General features: G+C 39.2%; 8 protein-coding genes across 8 annotated transcripts; 3 read left to right on the top strand and 5 right to left on the bottom strand.

Moving 5' to 3' along the window:
* Positions 1–6: 6 nt before the first annotated feature.
* MET3 (sulfate adenylyltransferase) lies at positions 7–1,530 on the bottom strand (the record flags this gene model as incomplete). Its single annotated transcript, XM_071051132.1, has 1 exon — positions 7–1,530. The coding sequence occupies one exon, from the start codon at positions 1,528–1,530 to the stop codon at positions 7–9; it is 1,524 nt and encodes a 507-aa protein (XP_070907828.1).
* Positions 1,531–2,443: 913 nt separating this feature from the next.
* MHO1 (Mho1p) lies at positions 2,444–3,442 on the bottom strand (the record flags this gene model as incomplete). Its single annotated transcript, XM_071051133.1, has 1 exon — positions 2,444–3,442. One exon carries the CDS (start codon positions 3,440–3,442, stop codon positions 2,444–2,446), a length of 999 nt encoding a protein of 332 aa, XP_070907829.1.
* A 791-nt stretch (positions 3,443–4,233) lies between these two features.
* Positions 4,234–5,142, bottom strand: SUI2 (translation initiation factor eIF2 subunit alpha; the record flags this gene model as incomplete). Its single annotated transcript, XM_071051134.1, has 1 exon — positions 4,234–5,142. The coding sequence occupies one exon, from the start codon at positions 5,140–5,142 to the stop codon at positions 4,234–4,236; it is 909 nt and encodes a 302-aa protein (XP_070907830.1).
* Positions 5,143–5,688: 546 nt separating this feature from the next.
* Positions 5,689–7,488, bottom strand: HIP1 (histidine permease; the record flags this gene model as incomplete). Its single annotated transcript, XM_071051135.1, has 1 exon — positions 5,689–7,488. The coding sequence occupies one exon, from the start codon at positions 7,486–7,488 to the stop codon at positions 5,689–5,691; it is 1,800 nt and encodes a 599-aa protein (XP_070907831.1).
* A 1,483-nt stretch (positions 7,489–8,971) lies between these two features.
* On the top strand, positions 8,972–12,181 carry RNJ42_00970 (uncharacterized protein; the record flags this gene model as incomplete). Its single annotated transcript, XM_071051136.1, has 1 exon — positions 8,972–12,181. The coding sequence occupies one exon, from the start codon at positions 8,972–8,974 to the stop codon at positions 12,179–12,181; it is 3,210 nt and encodes a 1,069-aa protein (XP_070907832.1).
* Positions 12,182–12,786: 605 nt separating this feature from the next.
* Positions 12,787–14,232, bottom strand: POL31 (DNA-directed DNA polymerase delta subunit POL31; the record flags this gene model as incomplete). Its single annotated transcript, XM_071051137.1, has 1 exon — positions 12,787–14,232. One exon carries the CDS (start codon positions 14,230–14,232, stop codon positions 12,787–12,789), a length of 1,446 nt encoding a protein of 481 aa, XP_070907833.1.
* A 703-nt stretch (positions 14,233–14,935) lies between these two features.
* Positions 14,936–15,208, top strand: LSO1 (Lso1p; the record flags this gene model as incomplete). Its single annotated transcript, XM_071051138.1, has 1 exon — positions 14,936–15,208. The coding sequence occupies one exon, from the start codon at positions 14,936–14,938 to the stop codon at positions 15,206–15,208; it is 273 nt and encodes a 90-aa protein (XP_070907834.1).
* Positions 15,209–15,914: 706 nt separating this feature from the next.
* On the top strand, positions 15,915–17,567 carry RNJ42_00973 (uncharacterized protein; the record flags this gene model as incomplete). The annotated part of the gene is made up of 1 exon (XM_071051139.1): positions 15,915–17,567. The coding sequence occupies one exon, from the start codon at positions 15,915–15,917 to the stop codon at positions 17,565–17,567; it is 1,653 nt and encodes a 550-aa protein (XP_070907835.1).
* Between the last annotated feature and the right edge of the window lie 102 nt (positions 17,568–17,669).

Below are 17,669 nucleotides of genomic sequence, written 5' to 3' on the forward strand. Positions count from 1 at the left end.
CTTTATTTAAAATTGGATGAAATGGTTGTCTTCTAGGAATAAAACTACCTTTTGGACAATATGGAAAATGGTCTCATCAGCAGATGCAAGTTTAACGTTAGCTTCGTGAGTGTGACCAATGTAATACACATTAGGAGATGCAACTTTTTGGTCTTTGTTCCATCTGGATGGGATGATTAAACCAGTACCGGACTGAACAAAGTCTGGGATCAATGACAATAGTGCAGAATTGTCACCATGGTTGAAGATCTTGTAGTGTCTTCCACCACCGAATTGTAAGAATGTGGACAACAAAGCGATGCTCAATTGTTCACGATCAGCCTTCAAATCATCATCGAAAACTAGAGCGAAACCTTGCTTTGGTCTTGGAGGATTAGATTCTCTTAGGATCCTCACAACTTCTGGGTAGGAAAACCATTCTGGAATTTCACCACCGTCTCTTAGACGGCGTCTTAGTTCAGTACCTGAGATATTCAAGGTTCTGGTGACAGAGGTATCAATTTCATCAATTGGAGCGTATCTGTCTTCGTCTGGCAAGTAGGTAACCATTCTGAATGGTACAACTTCAATGTCCAATTCGTTTTTGTATGACTCAACTAGCTCTTGGGCATCGTATGGGCCGTAAAAGTCAACACCCTTAGAGTTACTACCAGGACCAGCATGGTCTCTACCGACAATGAAGTGAGAAGCACCGTAGTTCTTTCTAATAATAGCGTGCCAGACGGCTTCTCTATCACCACCCATTCTCATAGCCAAAGGCAGCAAGGACAAGAAGGCTAGACCACTTGGATATCTCTTGATAATTTCTTGGTAAACACGAACTCTAGTGTGATGATCAATGTCACCAGGCTTTGTCAAACCAACGACAGGGTGGATCAAAACCTTGGCGTTAGTTTCTCTAGCAGCACGAACGGTAAGTTCTCTGTGTGCTCTATGCATTGGGTTTCTAGTTTGAAAAGCTACCACACGGTCCCATTGTCTTGATTGGAATTCTAGTCTTAATTGAGCTGGAGTCTTACGTAAACCAGGATAGTCGTAGTGCTGTGGCAACTGGATAGCCTCCAAAGACCCACCAATATAGTATTCACCTGCAGTGTTGAACAAGTAATGAATAGCAGGGTGTTCAGGATCACCTCTAAATACCTCTTCAGCTTCCAAGTTCTTATCTGGCTTGTAAACATCAGCCACAGTCAGGATAGCTACCGGGATAGTACCATCTTGCAACAGAGTAATTCTCTCGTTTGGTTGGACAGTCTTGGCGAAACTCTCAGGGACATCCAAATTGATTGGCATAGTCCATAGAGTACCATCACTCAAACGAGACTTAGTAACAACGCCCAAGTAATCCTTCTCAGTTAGAAACCCAGTCAAAGGACTGAAACCACCGTTAAGAATCAATTCTATGTCACAAATTTGTCTGGCAGTTAAGTTCCATTGCTTCAAATTTTGGGACTCAGACAACAATGCGTCTCTCTTTGAGACATCTCTAGCAACCAAGTCTTGTAGTACACCACCGTGAGGAGCAGGCATTATTAGTATTTAAATTTCTATTGTTTACTGTTGATTATATAATGGTAAGAATCTAACAAATGGAAATAAGGAAAAACTTTATTTGACACTAAGAATAATCATTAAGACTATATGTCCTCTTTTTATATATAATTCACATATCCTATAGCTTAACTTACTCTCACATTTTCATCTAATAGCTATATTTAGACTGATTACAATGTGTGTATATAATTGATGTCTTAATTCAATGCCGTAAATGTGAGTGTGTTATTGTGTAGTTGTGTGGTTAGTATAGGAGTGAGAGTGAGAGAAAGAAAGCGCGAGTGTGTGTGTGTGTGAGTGTGTTATTGAATATTTTGGTTGTATTGTAAGGTGTGATTTTTAGTGCCTTGGATAATTGTGAATAAAATGATATAATAGGGCACACGAAACCACAGAATAGGCAAATTGAAACAACTTTACTGAATCAATTGGACTATATACTGTGGCTCTTGGATTCGAAGTTATTTAACATCGAAATGACTACAGGACAAAAAATTTAAAGAGAGTGTGTACTGACCTTCCGGGTGACTAAGAGCTTAGTGAGTCTCAATCAACTTCAACAACCAAATAATTATAGTAATATCTATACTTCTGGTAATAGCTTCCTTATAAGCAAGATGATGACAACTTTGCTATTCAACTGTTATCATTTGTGGTACTACTACCCCAGTGTAAATCTAGACGCTCTGCGGTACTGTCACGTGAATGTTGTCCCCTAAATCATGTGATATGTTATCGTAGTTACGTATGTATAATATCATGTGCTATATGTTTCGTATTTGATTACTAGCGTATGCGTGGTGTTCGGCGATATTGCAAACAATGGTCTATAGTAATATATGGATTATATTGCAAACTAAGTCGTCATGTTATTCTTATGTAAAGCTATTTAGATGCAGGCGTATCCTGCAGAGTAGCTGACGCTACTATCAGCTACAGAGGTGACTTTGGAGCTCTGCGAATAATGTGGCCATTGGAAAGTCGAGTAACCTGTGTGGGCTAAAGCACAGGAGACGACTAGTAAGGGTCTTTCACCACATATAGTGTTTCCTGTAATTGCTAAGTATTGTTTCCAGTCGTTATATAGTTCTTGGGGTTTATTAGAGTGGTCTGAGATGATCTGCATTGCATATTTATCCATAATCTCGATAGACTTCCAGATTGCAACCTGATGATGCGAGAGTTTGCTTCTCGTTGTCAACATTTCAACCTCGGTTTCGTCACGAAGAATGTCTTCCAATTCGTCCCTTGACCCTACGTAACCCGTATAGGAGAAACGGCGGCCCCAGTGGCAGAAGTCACTGCTCACAATAAAAATGTTTTCTGGATCAGCCAAGTACGGTGCCAGCACTCGTCCTAACTCCTGGTCCACGTTAACCGAGTTGTGTGATACCATCAATGGTATAACTTTCACTTCGTCGAGTTTTACATTCCGCCATTGTAATGTTTGGGATAGCATCGGGAACTGCATCTCCAAAGAATGTTCATCACTATCTGTCTCTTCATCCATGTACTTGAAAAGTTGTTTCCCAGGGTCCTTAGACAAATTGACCAATTCATCACAGACCTTCGTGTCAACCTTTAAGTTACCAACTGGTGTCTCTAACTCCTTAAAAGGGCTCACGAGTACCTCATTTTTGAAATAGACATGATGCGAAGGCCCAAGAACAAATACTCTTTTAGGTGTCTTTCTCAGATCTAAGGATGCATATGAATATGCCATTGTAGGTCCACAATATCGGTAACCTGCATGCGGAGAAACTATGAGTCTCGCACCAGGTACGCAATTCTTCCCACTATTCTCAAGGTAGCTTACCAACTGATGAGACAGCTCATCGGAATGGCTGGAATACCACGATCCTGCATGCGTAGCCGGACGTATAGACATTTCTATTTAATTTGCGTTGATTTATGATTGTTTAATTACTGAAAACTTATATTCCCGAAATCTTTGGTTTATGTTTAATACTTAACTATGTATCGTTTGATTAATCCTATATATAATTTTAAGTTATTCTGAGATGAGGCTCCCTTTATTGGAGTCAGGCGAGTCTAAACAATTCGTAAAATGGATCAACATCAATCCTTTCTTATAATAATAATCAAGGGCTGAAGGTTATGAAAAATAGTAAATACTGCTAAAAGGAGGGAGGGAACGACGTAATCTCGACCTTAGTCAAGGGGGGAGGGGGAAGTAGCCTTTATCAGAAGAATGCATTAAAGAGAGAAATCGCAAATGTAGGGTCGTGCAACACCGAATAGGCTTTTTTTCCATTGGTTTTTCTAGAAATTTGGTTTCCTGAACGAAATTTTAACAATTGATCACGATATTAAGATGTAGTGACATCATCGAATAAGGTAACATACCAAAAAAAAAAATAGTGTTATAGTTATCTATATTATGTAAGTGTACAGAAGGGAAATAAGTAGGGGAAAAAAAGGCTAACCATTTCTCATACTAGCACATTTGTGGATTATAACAAATAGGATAGGGATTAACCACCCTCTGTGAGAATGCGAAATATATATTGTGCCAAAATTCATACTTTTGTAGCTAAAAATACAGAAGAGACTAGAAATGACATTCTCTTTTGCTATTATGGCCCAAAAACTTTTTTTCTTTAGCAGTTAAGTTTTTTGTTTTTAATATTTTTGATTGTGTTTTTTTAATTACATAGCTTATTCATAGTCAGATTCTTCTTCCTCAGAATCAGATCTGTTATCTTGTTCCTTACTTTCAAGTAGAGCTTGTAGTTCAGCATCTTCAGTAGCGGTAACAGCCTTTGGTGGCATAGTAATGTTACAGACACCGTTGTACTTGGTGATGACCTCGTTGATTTTTTCAATGGCCTTACCAAGTTGTTCGATACCCATTTGCTTATCAAGAGCTTGTGTAGTCAAGACGTACAAAGGAGCAGCGACCAACTTAACCTTAATTTGCATTTGTTCAGTGGACATATCCTCAGCAGACTTCAAAGCTTCCTTAATGGCATCGATACCTTCGTAACTGAAACAAGAAACTTCGACATCGGCTCTAATCTTAACGGCTTGAGGGGTCAATCTCTTTGAAATGTAGCTCTTCAACTCACTCAAGATTTCTTGGGATGGAGGCTCGATACCTTCCCATACAGTTTCATCAATAATGGAAAGCTTGAAGGCTTCGTAGGCGTGGCCGAACTTTCGACTCAATGGCCAAGCGATGGTCTTGTACAAGTCTTCCAATGGAATTTGGAACTTCTCGGCACAGAATCTCAAAATGGAATGCACAGTCTTGGATTTCTGGTACTTCTCTTCACACTTGATGATATCTTCGGAAGAAACACGACGCTTAGACAAATCAATGTAACCTTTCTCCTTGTCAACACGAAGCACCACGGCAACATCGTTCTTACCGACACGAATCAACTTTTGGATAGATCTGATACGTCTACGAGACAATTCACTCAGTAGAATCATACCTTCGATGTTGTCGTATTCAAGCAACTTCACGTAAGCACCCATTTCAGCGATTTGCTGAACATTGACCATGACAACATCATCGACGTCTGGGTATTTGTTCTCATAAAATCTGCAATGACTAATAGACATGGTTAGGGAGGTTTTTTTTATCTGAGTTCAACACTTTTTCTTTCTTGGCTCAAAATAAGAAACAAATCTGTATCTTTCAACAACTATGGAAATACTAATCCTCTTAAAACTATCATCCAATGAATCCATTATTGGATATAAATTTCGATGAGTGTTCGATATCTTAGAAAAACCGCTGAAGGGCTTTGGAGCAAAAAAAATTATGACGGAAAATTTTTCAGTACCGTACGACATTATATATTCACGTGTTTAAATTAATATTTATTAACCATTTCATATTTAAGAATATATATAGATCACCAAGTTTATGGTGAGAAGGTCAATAGTTTCAACTTGTAATATATGACATCATTTAAAAAATAGAGGAAGATAGGGCCAGCTAGCAATTAAATATTGGAAATGCTAGAAGAGCAGGGTTGGCATATTAATAATAAATAGTAGTATTAAACAATTAAATATACATGCTTTCTGTAAAAGGAATTTTAAAAATTTCTAAATAAAATACTTAATATATGCTTCTTGATCTCATTTCTTGGCATTTCAAACTCAACACCAGACGTGGAGGAAACGTGTGAAGAAAGATGCATTGGCAAGGTACTCTTGCTCGATTCTGCGCTCTTCTTCACGTGTCTCTGGGTCTAGGACTCTTCTACCGGAGTCGATATCCATTTCTTCCAGTGGAGTTAGTATTCTCCAGTTTCTCTTCCACAACTTGTGACCGATATAACAGGCTATAAGGATTGGTAGAGATAAGTAACCTTCAAAGAAGGACTTGGCACTGGCACCTGAGGAGCCAACTGGGAATAATGAGGTCCAGAAAGATGCTACAAGGACCAAAAATAGCATGATGACACCGTACCAAGCACCCCATACACCAGTTTGTGATATAAATGGTAGTTCTTCTAGAGATCTGTTCTTTAACTTCATAGCGTCTCTGAATCTGACAAGTGATAAATTAATGGCCATCCAACAGAAAATGGTAGATAAACCAGATAGAGCACTTAACCAAGTGAAGACCTCAGCCTGCTTGTCACTGGCTGCAATGAAGGACAACAACCCAAAGAATAAAGTCAGTAAAATAGCATTTAGTGGTCTACCACGCTTGTCCACTTTACTCAAAAATTTCGGTAGATTTCCGATATGTGCCATTGAAACCATACAACGGGAACAGGCATACACTGCGCTATTTGCGACACTGACAATAGCAATTAAGATAACTGCATTCATTAAGGAAGGTAGACCTTTAATACCACCGTTTTCAATAGCAATAACCAGTGGAGATGCTGCAGCATCGACTGAGCTGGAACCGTTCAACAACCTTGGGTCATTGTAAGGCACTAAGCAACCAACAAGTGTCAAAATACACACATATGAGACTGTGATCAACCAGAAAGTTCTTTTAGCTGCCTTTGGGATAGTTTCCTTAGGATTTCTACTTTCTGCAGCAGAAACAGCAGTCATTTCAATACCGGAGTATGAGAAAGCGGCTGTGACAAATACAGAACACAGACCCTTAAACTTGGAGGCAGAAGTGTGACCCACAAAGGCACCAGGGTGGTGCCAATACTTACCACCAATGTATCCTCCGTGTGGTCCACCACCGCAAGTCAGCACTACACCTAGGATACTGAAACCTATGATAGCTAGAATTTTCACCATAGACAAGATAAACTCAGTTTCACCAAAGGATTTTACGTCTAGCATATTAGCGATGGCAATAGCTGTGTAGAAGATTGCAACCCATGCATCTGAGTTAATCTTATCGTTCCAGTATCTGATGGTAATGGATGCAGCGACCAATTCCAGCGGCAGCAATACTAACCATTGTGTTAGATAGTTCAGGTTTACAGCAAATGCAAATGAAGGGTCTATGAATCTGGTAATGTAAACATTGAAACCACCGACCACAGGGAAAGCGGCGGCCAGTTCACCCAAGGAGTTAATAACTGTGAATAGACAAGTGGACACGATGACCCAACCGATCACTAATGAAGCTGGACCACCAGTGGTTAAAGAGGCACCAGAGTTCACAAATAGACCAGTACCAATAGCACCACCGACCGCTAGTGTAAGCAAGTGACGCACACTAAGGTCTTTATTCAGGTTGGTGTTGTTAATATCCTCTACAAATGAACCACCTTCTGTAACTTCCCTGTGAGATTGTTTGATATCCATAGGAAACTTATTCATGTCCCCTGTACTGTTACTAATGTCTGCATTAAACTGAGGAGAATCAGCAGAAGTCAGCTCAAATGTCTGATCACGCCCATCATCTTTCCTATCAGCAGTATGGAACCCATCTATAACTTCACTCCAGTACTCTTTTTTCAATGGATTCTTCGGCATAATATTATGTTTTATTATTATTAGTGTGCTATTATTATTAGTGTATTAATATTATTTTTTTAATGTATTATTATGTTGACCTTTTTTTTTAACTTAACAATTTTATACTTTACAACTTCTATATCTAGACTTTTTTTTTAAGATTTATATATAGAAAGCTTCTGCACTAGTACAATGGTTTCTTAATGTGTCATCCAATTAGTTTATTCAATAGAAAAAAAATTTTAGCACAAATTTTTTCTTTCTTTTTTTTTGCATTTTTCACTCCTCGAGGAGTTTTCCTGCGAGCATAGAACTTATTCTCTGCTCTCTGCTCTCTCTCTCTCTCGCTACGTATATTTCACTAGGCATCGAAGAAAACCTTATGTAAATCTATAATTTCTCTAGTTTTTTTTTTTTGCGACTTCTTTTTTTTTTATTGGAAGGAAACTGTGGAAGAATCACGTGGTGTTGATCACGTTAAATATTGAAAAATAAATGATATAATCAGGTGGTGCATTACGTATATATTGATATTAGTACATATTTTTCGTATATTTGCTGTTTATCCTTATTTTCGTATAAGTGGCTATTTTATTAAAGGGTGTCTCTTAGCAACGGCAATAAGAATTAATCTGGGGAAGAGGGAAAGGAATTAAGAATTTGGGTGCGTCCTCCTCACTATATGTTTCGTAGTTTCGGTGTTTTGTTCTTATTTCTAATCCACTGGGTGGAAAGGGAGAGAGGACAACCTTTGGGTGCGTGTCTGAGTATAATGAAGTGGTATGGATATATAGAACTAGGTGAAGTGGTGTAGATATATAGTACTAGGTGTTACTTATTTAAGACATGGTGTTATTATTGTATTAGTGCTGATTTATTCTTTTTTTTTGCTTTTTTCATTATTTATTTTTTGCTTTTCTCCGTTGTCCGAATCAGCAGAATGAACTGTAAAATGGAGGTGTCCGATAAATGTCCGTAGGAAGAAGGTAAAATAAAGGATTAATATCTTATATAGCGTTTAAAGCTGGTAAAAAGGAATAATAACTAATTAGAAATATGTATTGAAAAAATCAAAAAAACTTCTATAATGCTGATACTTTTTTAAAGTTTCTGCTAACTTTAAGTCCTTGCGATCTAGAACTTCTCCCTATAATTCTGCTGGGATCTTTTATTTTTTTTAACTAAATCCTTAAATTTTACTTAGTCGTTTATTTGCTGGGGGCACTAATAGTAGTATTGCTGATTAATTATAATCTTAAATATATTAGAAATCAAAAAAAAAAATAATTAAATGAAATATAGTAAAAGTCATCCATTGAAAGAAAGAAAAAATAAAAATAAAAACATATAAAAGTACTCGATATATTCAAACTAAATAGAAAATATTTCACTTCACTTTCAATTCTTTCTATATAATATCAATACAAATATATAATACAAATCCTAAAATCTCCCTAAAAAAAAATAAAACCAAAAAAACAACAACTGAAAATAAAAAAAAATGGCCTTTCAAGTTAGATACGTTTATAAGTGTAAGTGTTACAGATGCAAGTGTTGCAAGTGCCAATGTCAATGTGCCGACTGTCAAGCCAATGCTCCACCAAGTACTCCTGGTGACAATTGCCAGTGTGAAAAGCCTGCTACTCCAAAATGCTGCTGCCAGAAGTGTTCATGCGACTCATGCAACTGTGAAGATTGCAAGCGCCAAAACTGTACCTGTTCTAAACCAAAGTGCCAATGTGAAAAGTGCCAATGTGAAAAGTGCAACTGCTCCTGCCACACATGTCAATGTGAAAAGTGCCAATGTGGTCAAGGCAAGGCCGACTCCTGCAACTGTGAAGATTGCAAGCGCCAAAACTGTACCTGTTCTAAACCAAAGTGCCAATGTGAAAAGTGCCAATGTGAAAAGTGCAACTGCTCCTGCCACAAATGTCAATGTGAAAAGTGCCAATGTGGTCAAGGCAAGGCCGACTCCTGCAACTGTGAAGATTGCAAGCGCCAAAACTGTACCTGTTCTAAACCAAAGTGCCAATGTGAAAAGTGCCAATGTGAAAAGTGCAACTGCTCCTGCCACACATGTCAATGTGAAAAGTGCCAATGTGGTCAAGGCAAGGCCGACTCCTGCAACTGTGAAGATTGCAAGCGCCAAAACTGTACCTGTTCTAAACCAAAGTGCCAATGTGAAAAGTGCCAATGTGAAAAGTGCAACTGCTCCTGCCACAAATGTCAATGTGAAAAGTGCCAATGTGGTCAAGGCAAGGCCGACTCCTGCAACTGTGAAGATTGCAAGCGCCAAAACTGTTCCTGCCTAAAGTGCCAATGTGAAAAGTGCCAATGTGAAAAGTGCAACTGCTCCTGCCACAAATGTCAATGTGAAAAGTGCCAATGTGGTCAAGGCAAGGCCGACTCCTGCAACTGTGAAGATTGCAAGCGCCAAAACTGTACCTGCTCTAAACCAAAGTGCCAATGTGAAAAGTGCCAATGTGAAAACTGTACCTGCTCCTGCCACAAATGTCAATGTGAAAAGTGCCAATGTGGTCAAGGCAAGGCCGACTCCTGCAACTGTGAAGATTGCAAGCGCCAAAACTGTACCTGCTCTAAACCAAAGTGCCAATGTGAAAAGTGCCAATGTGAAAACTGTACCTGCTCTAAACCAAAGTGCCAATGTGAAAAGTGCCAATGTGGTCAAGGCAAGGCCGACTCCTGCAACTGTGAAGATTGCAAGCGCCAAAACTGTACCTGTTCTAAACCAAAGTGCCAATGTGAAAAGTGCCAATGTGAAAAGTGCAACTGCTCCTGCCACACATGTCAATGTGAAAAGTGCCAATGTGGTCAAGGCAAGGCCGACTCCTGCAACTGTGAAGATTGCAAGCGCCAAAACTGTACCTGTTCTAAACCAAAGTGCCAATGTGAAAAGTGCCAATGTGAAAAGTGCAACTGCTCCTGCCACAAATGTCAATGTGAAAAGTGCCAATGTGGTCAAGGCAAGGCCGACTCCTGCAACTGTGAAGATTGCAAGCGCCAAAACTGTTCCTGCCTAAAGTGCCAATGTGAAAAGTGCCAATGTGAAAAGTGCAACTGCTCCTGCCACAAATGTCAATGTGAAAAGTGCCAATGTGGTCAAGGCAAGGCCGACTCCTGCAACTGTGAAGATTGCAAGCGCCAAAACTGTACCTGCTCTAAACCAAAGTGCCAATGTGAAAAGTGCCAATGTGAAAACTGTACCTGCTCCTGCCACAAATGTCAATGTGAAAAGTGCCAATGTGGTCAAGGCAAGGCCGACTCCTGCAACTGTGAAGATTGCAAGCGCCAAAACTGTACCTGCTCTAAACCAAAGTGCCAATGTGAAAAGTGCCAATGTGGTCAAGGCAGGGCCGACTCCTGTGACTGTGAAGATTGCAAGCGCCAAAACTGTACCTGCTCTAAACCAAAGTGCCAATGTGAAAAGTGCCAATGTGGTCAAGGCAAGGCCGACTCCTGTGACTGTGAAGATTGCAAGCGCCAAAACTGTACCTGCTCTAAACCAAAGTGCCAATGTGAAAAGTGCCAATGTGGTCAAGGCAAGGCCGACTCCTGTGACTGTGAAGATTGCAAGCGCCAAAACTGTACCTGCTCTAAACCAAAGTGCCAATGTGAAAAGTGCCAATGTGAAAAGTGCAACTGCTCCTGCCACAAATGTCAATGTGAAAAGTGCCAATGTGGTCAAGGCAAGGCTGACTCCTGCAACTGTGAAGATTGCAAGCGCCAAAACTGTACCTGTTCTAAACCAAAGTGCCAATGTGAAAAGTGCCAATGTGAAAAGTGCAACTGCTCCTGCCACAAATGTCAATGTGAAAAGTGCCAATGTGGTCAAGGCAAGGCTGACTCCTGCAACTGTGAAGATTGCAAGCGCCAAAACTGTACCTGCTCTAAACCAAAGTGCCAATGTGAAAAGTGCCAATGTGGTCAAGGCAAGGCCGACTCCTGCAACTGTGAAGATTGCAAGCGCCAAAACTGTACCTGCTCTAAACCAAAGTGCCAATGTGAAAAGTGCCAATGTGGTCAAGGCAGGGCCGACTCCTGTGACTGTGAAGATTGCAAGCGCCAAAACTGTACCTGCTCTAAACCAAAGTGCCAATGTGAAAAGTGCCAATGTGAAAAGTGCAACTGCTCCTGCCACAAATGTCAATGTGAAAAGTGCCAATGTGGTCAAGGCAAGGCCGACTCCTGCAACTGTGAAGATTGCAAGCGCCAAAACTGTACCTGTTCTAAACCAAAGTGCCAATGTGAAAAGTGCCAATGTGGTCAAGGCAAGGCCGACTCCTGCAACTGTGAAGATTGCAAGCGCCAAAACTGTTCCTGCCTAAAGTGCCAATGTGAAAAGTGCCAATGTGAAAAGTGCAACTGCTCCTGCCACAAATGTCAATGTGAAAAGTGCCAATGTGGTCAAGGCAAGGCCGCCTCCTGCAACTGTGAAGATTGCAAGCGCCAAAACTGTACCTGCTCTAAACCAAAGTGCCAATGTGAAAAGTGCCAATGTGGTCAAGGCAGGGCCGACTCCTGCAACTGTGAAGATTGCGAGCACCAAAACTGTACCTGCTCTAAACCAAAGTGCCAATGTGAAAAGTGCCAATGTGGTCAAGGCAAGGCCGACTCCTGCAACTGTGAAGATTGCAAGCGCCTAAACTGTGCCTGCTCTAATTGCCAATGTAAACACTGCAATTGTGAGTGAGTTTGACATGCATTAAACAGACTTGTCATTTTTTTTATATCTCTTTTTAGTATTTGGAGTTCTGAATTGACAAGTTAAATAAAAGTAAATGTAGGGCTCTACTTCCTAATGACAGAACATTATAACCCTTTCTACTAGATTTACAAATAGGATTATCCTTTTATAAGTCAATTAAATAAATATAATAAGTTTTAGAATTCAAAATACATATTCTTTATTATTATCATCTATTCACAAACTGTTTTCTCACGTTAACGTTCTATATAGTTATAGTCTATAGAAGTAAACAAAACGTCACGTGTTTATTTTATGCAGAACAACACTGCATTTAGAACAATCACTTTCATAACAAATAGATGAAGCGGTGGCTCAATGGTAGAGCTTTCGACTCCAGTTAAATCTCTGGGATTTCTCGGAATCACAACAATTGCAATCGAAGGGTTGCAGGTTCAATTCCTGTCCGTTTCATTTATATTTTTTTAATTTTTAGATGTATCGTTTTTTATGATATACTTTAATTCTAAAAATATTTAGCTTTTGTTAATATTAAGAAGGTAATTGAGAATAGTATGCATATTTTTGGTTTTATTCTATATAATAAAGATCTATATATTATCTATGGTGACGAGCTCAGTCTCCATTGTATCTAAATCTAGTATTACTAGTTGACCAGTTTCGCTAAATACCGGCAAGGATATCATTAACAGCTCGGTCTTGTTTCCAAGTTTTGCATTTCTTGATCCGTAGTGGGGTTGGTTACCGATTACGTAGATGTGTGGCCACTGTTTCAGTATGAATGGGTCGTCATTCTTATACGGATAGCTCCATAGAGTGTCAGGTGCAGTAGGCGCGATGTTCTGCCACTTCATTGTACATTCCATGAGGTCAAGGATATTTTCTGCCTTTCTCTCGTCATTGGACACACTGCTACTGAGCTGACTATCATCCTTCTCAAAAGGCAGTATATACTTACAGATATCTGTGATATTTTGTCCTGCCGTTGTTAGCATGTTCCAGCCATTGATAGTGAAGTTATACGGGTTTGTAACGAGATTCAGTATATTCTTGTTACTTGCATCAAAATAGTCCGATAAAGATTCGCGAAACAGGGCCTTATGTAAAGGTTGTTGAGGTAGCGTTCTATCACTTGGGTCTTTTGCGCCTGGCATAATATCAATGGGAATACTCTGCAGCGTGTTGCTCAAGAATTTTCCAAATTCGTCAAGCTTGTTGGCAAGTGCACCTGGGTCATCTCTTTTAACATTGAAATCAACAGAATCACCACAAATAATAAGTCGACCAATTTGTGCTATTTCATCTTCGTGGCCAAGTCTCCCCATCAGATACTCCTGTAATAGTTGTAATTTCAAAACACGATCTGGGGCAGTGGTGGAGATATTGATACCCGATACTAATGCTATCTTCCGTGTTTTACCATCAGGAAGTTTAGAAGTTGGAGGTCTTGGTGATTGCGGTAGAGCCCTCGGATAACACACATCTAACACTTGAAAGGTGCCTGCGTCTGCCTCCATACCAAGAATCCCAATTACAGTACCCGTCACAAATGGAGTCTTCGCGATATATTCACCAACTAGTAGTACTCTACCACTCTCGTCTTCGAGCATAATTTCATCAGAGCCATCGGGATCAGTATAACTCTTCTCAATCATTTCCACAGTCCCATAGGTATCGTTCATCACTTCCTCTAACACATTAGGTTTATATTTCATCTCTCTGTATATAGTTCCGATACACCAACAGGGTTCCTTGCCCTGGATATCCAGCACATTTCCTTTCTCTACCACTACGCGTCCATTAAGCCTGAAACCAGAATCCCATTTCGAAAGACACTCTTCTCTGATCCTTTCCTTCAACACTTTCAACCTATATTGGTACATCAAATGATACTGTGGAGCATAGTCTCGATCAGTATATCCCAATGCAAATGCATTATCGCCAAATGTTTCCTCTACTCTCGTCCTTTTAAGGACCGTATTAGCCTCAATCTTATCGGCACGCACCCGATCAAACTTTTCTAACAATGAATCCATATTACAAGTCGTGCTTTATGTACTTTTGATTCTAATTCAGCTAGCCAGTCAAGAGCTCCCAGTATATTTAAATTTATAAATTGTTATATACGCAGTTTTTTTTTTTTTCCACAAATAACGTGTACGCGATGCCCTCGAATGCAACTAAATCAATTAAAGAGAATAGTTGGTAATAGAGGAAATAGATGTAGACGTTGATGATGTAGACGTTGATGATGTAGACGTTGATGATGTAGACGTTGATGATGAACTGCACTAACTTGTTCCTCGTAAAAATTTATGTTAAATTGTCCTAGAACTTTTTCTTTTGTCTACTTTTCCATTATGCCAATATCTACGACGGATGATGAGTAATCAAATCATAGGTCGTGGGTAGTGGATTAAGATATCAAACAAGTGTAATGCCAGGGTGCAAGTTAAGTACTGGAGATGATAGAGATTTTTACATCTTTTAAACAATGGGCAAGATCCAAGCACCCTGATAAGCATCAAGAGACTAAAAAAAGAAAGAAAAGAAAAGAAATAATCGGAAAGGAAAGCTTAATAATTAAATTTGCACCCAATTATTGTACTATATAAGGGTTGGCTTTGTAAAGCTCACTGTTGATGACCAAAAGTGTAATATGGTTCTTGAGAAGAATTGTAAATAAAATAATCAATAATCTTTATAGATATATACTGATTAAAAGCATACAAAGAAAAAATGGGTAAGAGATTTAGTGAATCAGCTGCTAAGGTGGCTCAAGGTAGAGCTAGGAAGCGCCAACAGGAGTATGAAAAGAATCGTGCTCATAGAGAGTTCTTGGAGGCTGAGGAGGCGAAGAAGTGGGAGGATGGAGCTAGGACCGGGGTCAGTAAGAAGGAAATCATGGAGCAGAAGCGCCAAGAGAAGCTAGCTGCTAAGAAGGAACGTGATGCAGCTCTTGCTGCTGAAGAAGAAGCCCTTGGTCGTGGTGGTAAGGGCAGACGTTTGTAAACCAAAGACAATGGATTTCATTCAAAAGCTCTCCAAGACGGATCGAGGCAGAGAGGACCAGAATGGGAAGGTACCGGGACCAAGGGCCAGTTTATTGGAAGATCCACTCAGGAATGCCGGATGCAAATATCAGCTTGCAAGATGGTGTCAGCAGGACGTGTCTCCACATTAAAATTCATGTGGCTATTTTTATTTGAAATTTGAATATTAACAACCCCTAGGATTTTATTGGAAAAAGGCATAAGATGTCTAAAATGGTTTTCTATGCAAAATCGTAATTTTAAATGTATGATTTTGTATTTACCTAATGAATAACCATTACTACTAGCTCACCATAGCCTGATGTAATTATATAGTAAATAATAATGAGATACTATTAATTATATAACAATAACAATACTTGTTTCGTTGACCTAGTTTACCTTAAAAAAAAATACCGACGTTGATGTAAACTTCAAAATATTATAGTAACGATGATTTCTTGTGATTGTTGTATCAGGCGTTGATTTAATATTTAGGATGGTTAACTAAGCATATTGTGTAATGGAGGCAATTGTGGCCATTTTTCCAATATTCGGCAGAAGTGCCCTTTTTTCCAGCTCATCGCATAATTTTAAAATTATTGAATCAGGGCATTTCAATGAAGTCCAAGAGGAAGAAGGCACGTTAGCATTTATTTCTATGGTAACCACTGGCAATTGATTATATGATGTTGTTTGAAACATTACCTTCTGAGTTGGTACAGAAGATTCTCAGCCATCTCTCGCAAGAGGACAAAGTATCATTGACTTACGTTTCCAAGAGTTATTATAATCATGCAATCAAATCTCTTTATCGGAACATATACCTGAACAATACTATTTATGTACCGAGTGATCTTGACATTACGTTGGGGACACATTATTGGTCAGCGCTGTATTGTTTGTACAAGGAAGACACCAGAAGCGATGAGCTAACCGACAATGGTAGTAAGAATCCCAATAATGTATTTCGTGGGAGAGACTTGGCCAGCGAGAAGTTTCGTTGCTTAATAAGATCGCTAGGGGAAAGGCCTGGCAAATTAGGACCCCTGATTGAAAACGTGCATTGTACGTGGCATCTTGATAAGGATCTTCTGAAGGAATTTATATACTTGCTCTCACGGCATGGCCATAATCTTCGTAGTTTTGAAAATTTTATTAGAAAGGATCTTAACGAGGAACTGAACAGTTTAGCGAATCAATTACAATCATTGACCATAACAGCACCTACACACACTCCATCTGAACCTCCATCCCAAGAATATGTCGACAGTATTGATGAATTTTGCAAGCAATATGACCTGAACAATATTAGAAGTTTAACTACATATATGGATTTGAGAAATTTCTTTCACTCTATGGAAAGACCTCTAAGAATCAAGTCATTATCTCTTAGTATGAGAAAGGATATGCTTCTCAGTTCCGATTATAACCGTGAATGTTTACCTTATGAGAAGATACTGGATGTACATGAGCTACGTGAAATAGAGATACTTTCCTGGATGGATCCAAAGGACGTCAATTTTAATATGTACAGTCGATGGAATTTGCGTGGTCTTTTCCAGTTCAAAAATATTGAGTCATTATCTCTGTTATCGTTGACCGAGAACAGTTATTTCTTAGAAGACTGTGTGAATTCGCTACCTAATTTGAAGCGTTTAAAAGTGGACTATATGTTTGAGTTAACCTTGGATAAACATTTCATTGAAGTTCTATCCAGAGCACCATGTTCTGGAAAATTGGAATACCTAGACATTAGGGTGGATCAATTCGACTCCCCACTACTTACGGTCAATAGAGAGACAACGCCCATGTTCGAATTACACATGAGTTGCAAATGTGAGTCGTGTAAAAATGTATATGAAGAAGTTATCACTAAGAAATACTTCCCTACAGTCTCTTCCTTGAAAAAACCCGCGCTTAAACATCTCAGCACAAAGCATTTCTATTTCCAGATGTTCAAAGGTTATCCTATCATTCCTTACTCTCAGTATGTTGACATATACCCGGGTCTAGGCTTCAGGTACTATTCCCTGACCGATCACGCCAAGATAATGAATACATTAAGGGCTGATGATGACACGACGAAGCACCTACCGGAACTGACAGCGGATGATATCAAGAGACTATACCACACTTACCTACATTCGATGAAGAAAACATATGATTATTTTTTACAGAAATTCAGGAACCTACGATACCTAACTCTAAACGATGTCCCAACGGCAGTAATAAAAGTCGATGAGCACCAAAGATGTAATATGCCAGTGTTCAACTGCTTAGACTATAAGAGTAACCAAGTTTACGAACTAGCAGATGCAGATTCCTTATTCAGTTAATCCAGCTCGGTTATAAAAAACAAACAAACTATGATATCAACCTTATAGACTCACCAATCTTTCAACTCACAAACATCAAACTCCAATTCATTTCAGCCTTTC

Source organism: Nakaseomyces bracarensis (genome assembly GCF_045282275.1).
Source record: "Nakaseomyces bracarensis strain CBM3 chromosome Unknown Scaff5_0, whole genome shotgun sequence".
NCBI lineage: Eukaryota > Fungi > Ascomycota > Saccharomycetes > Saccharomycetales > Saccharomycetaceae > Nakaseomyces > Nakaseomyces bracarensis.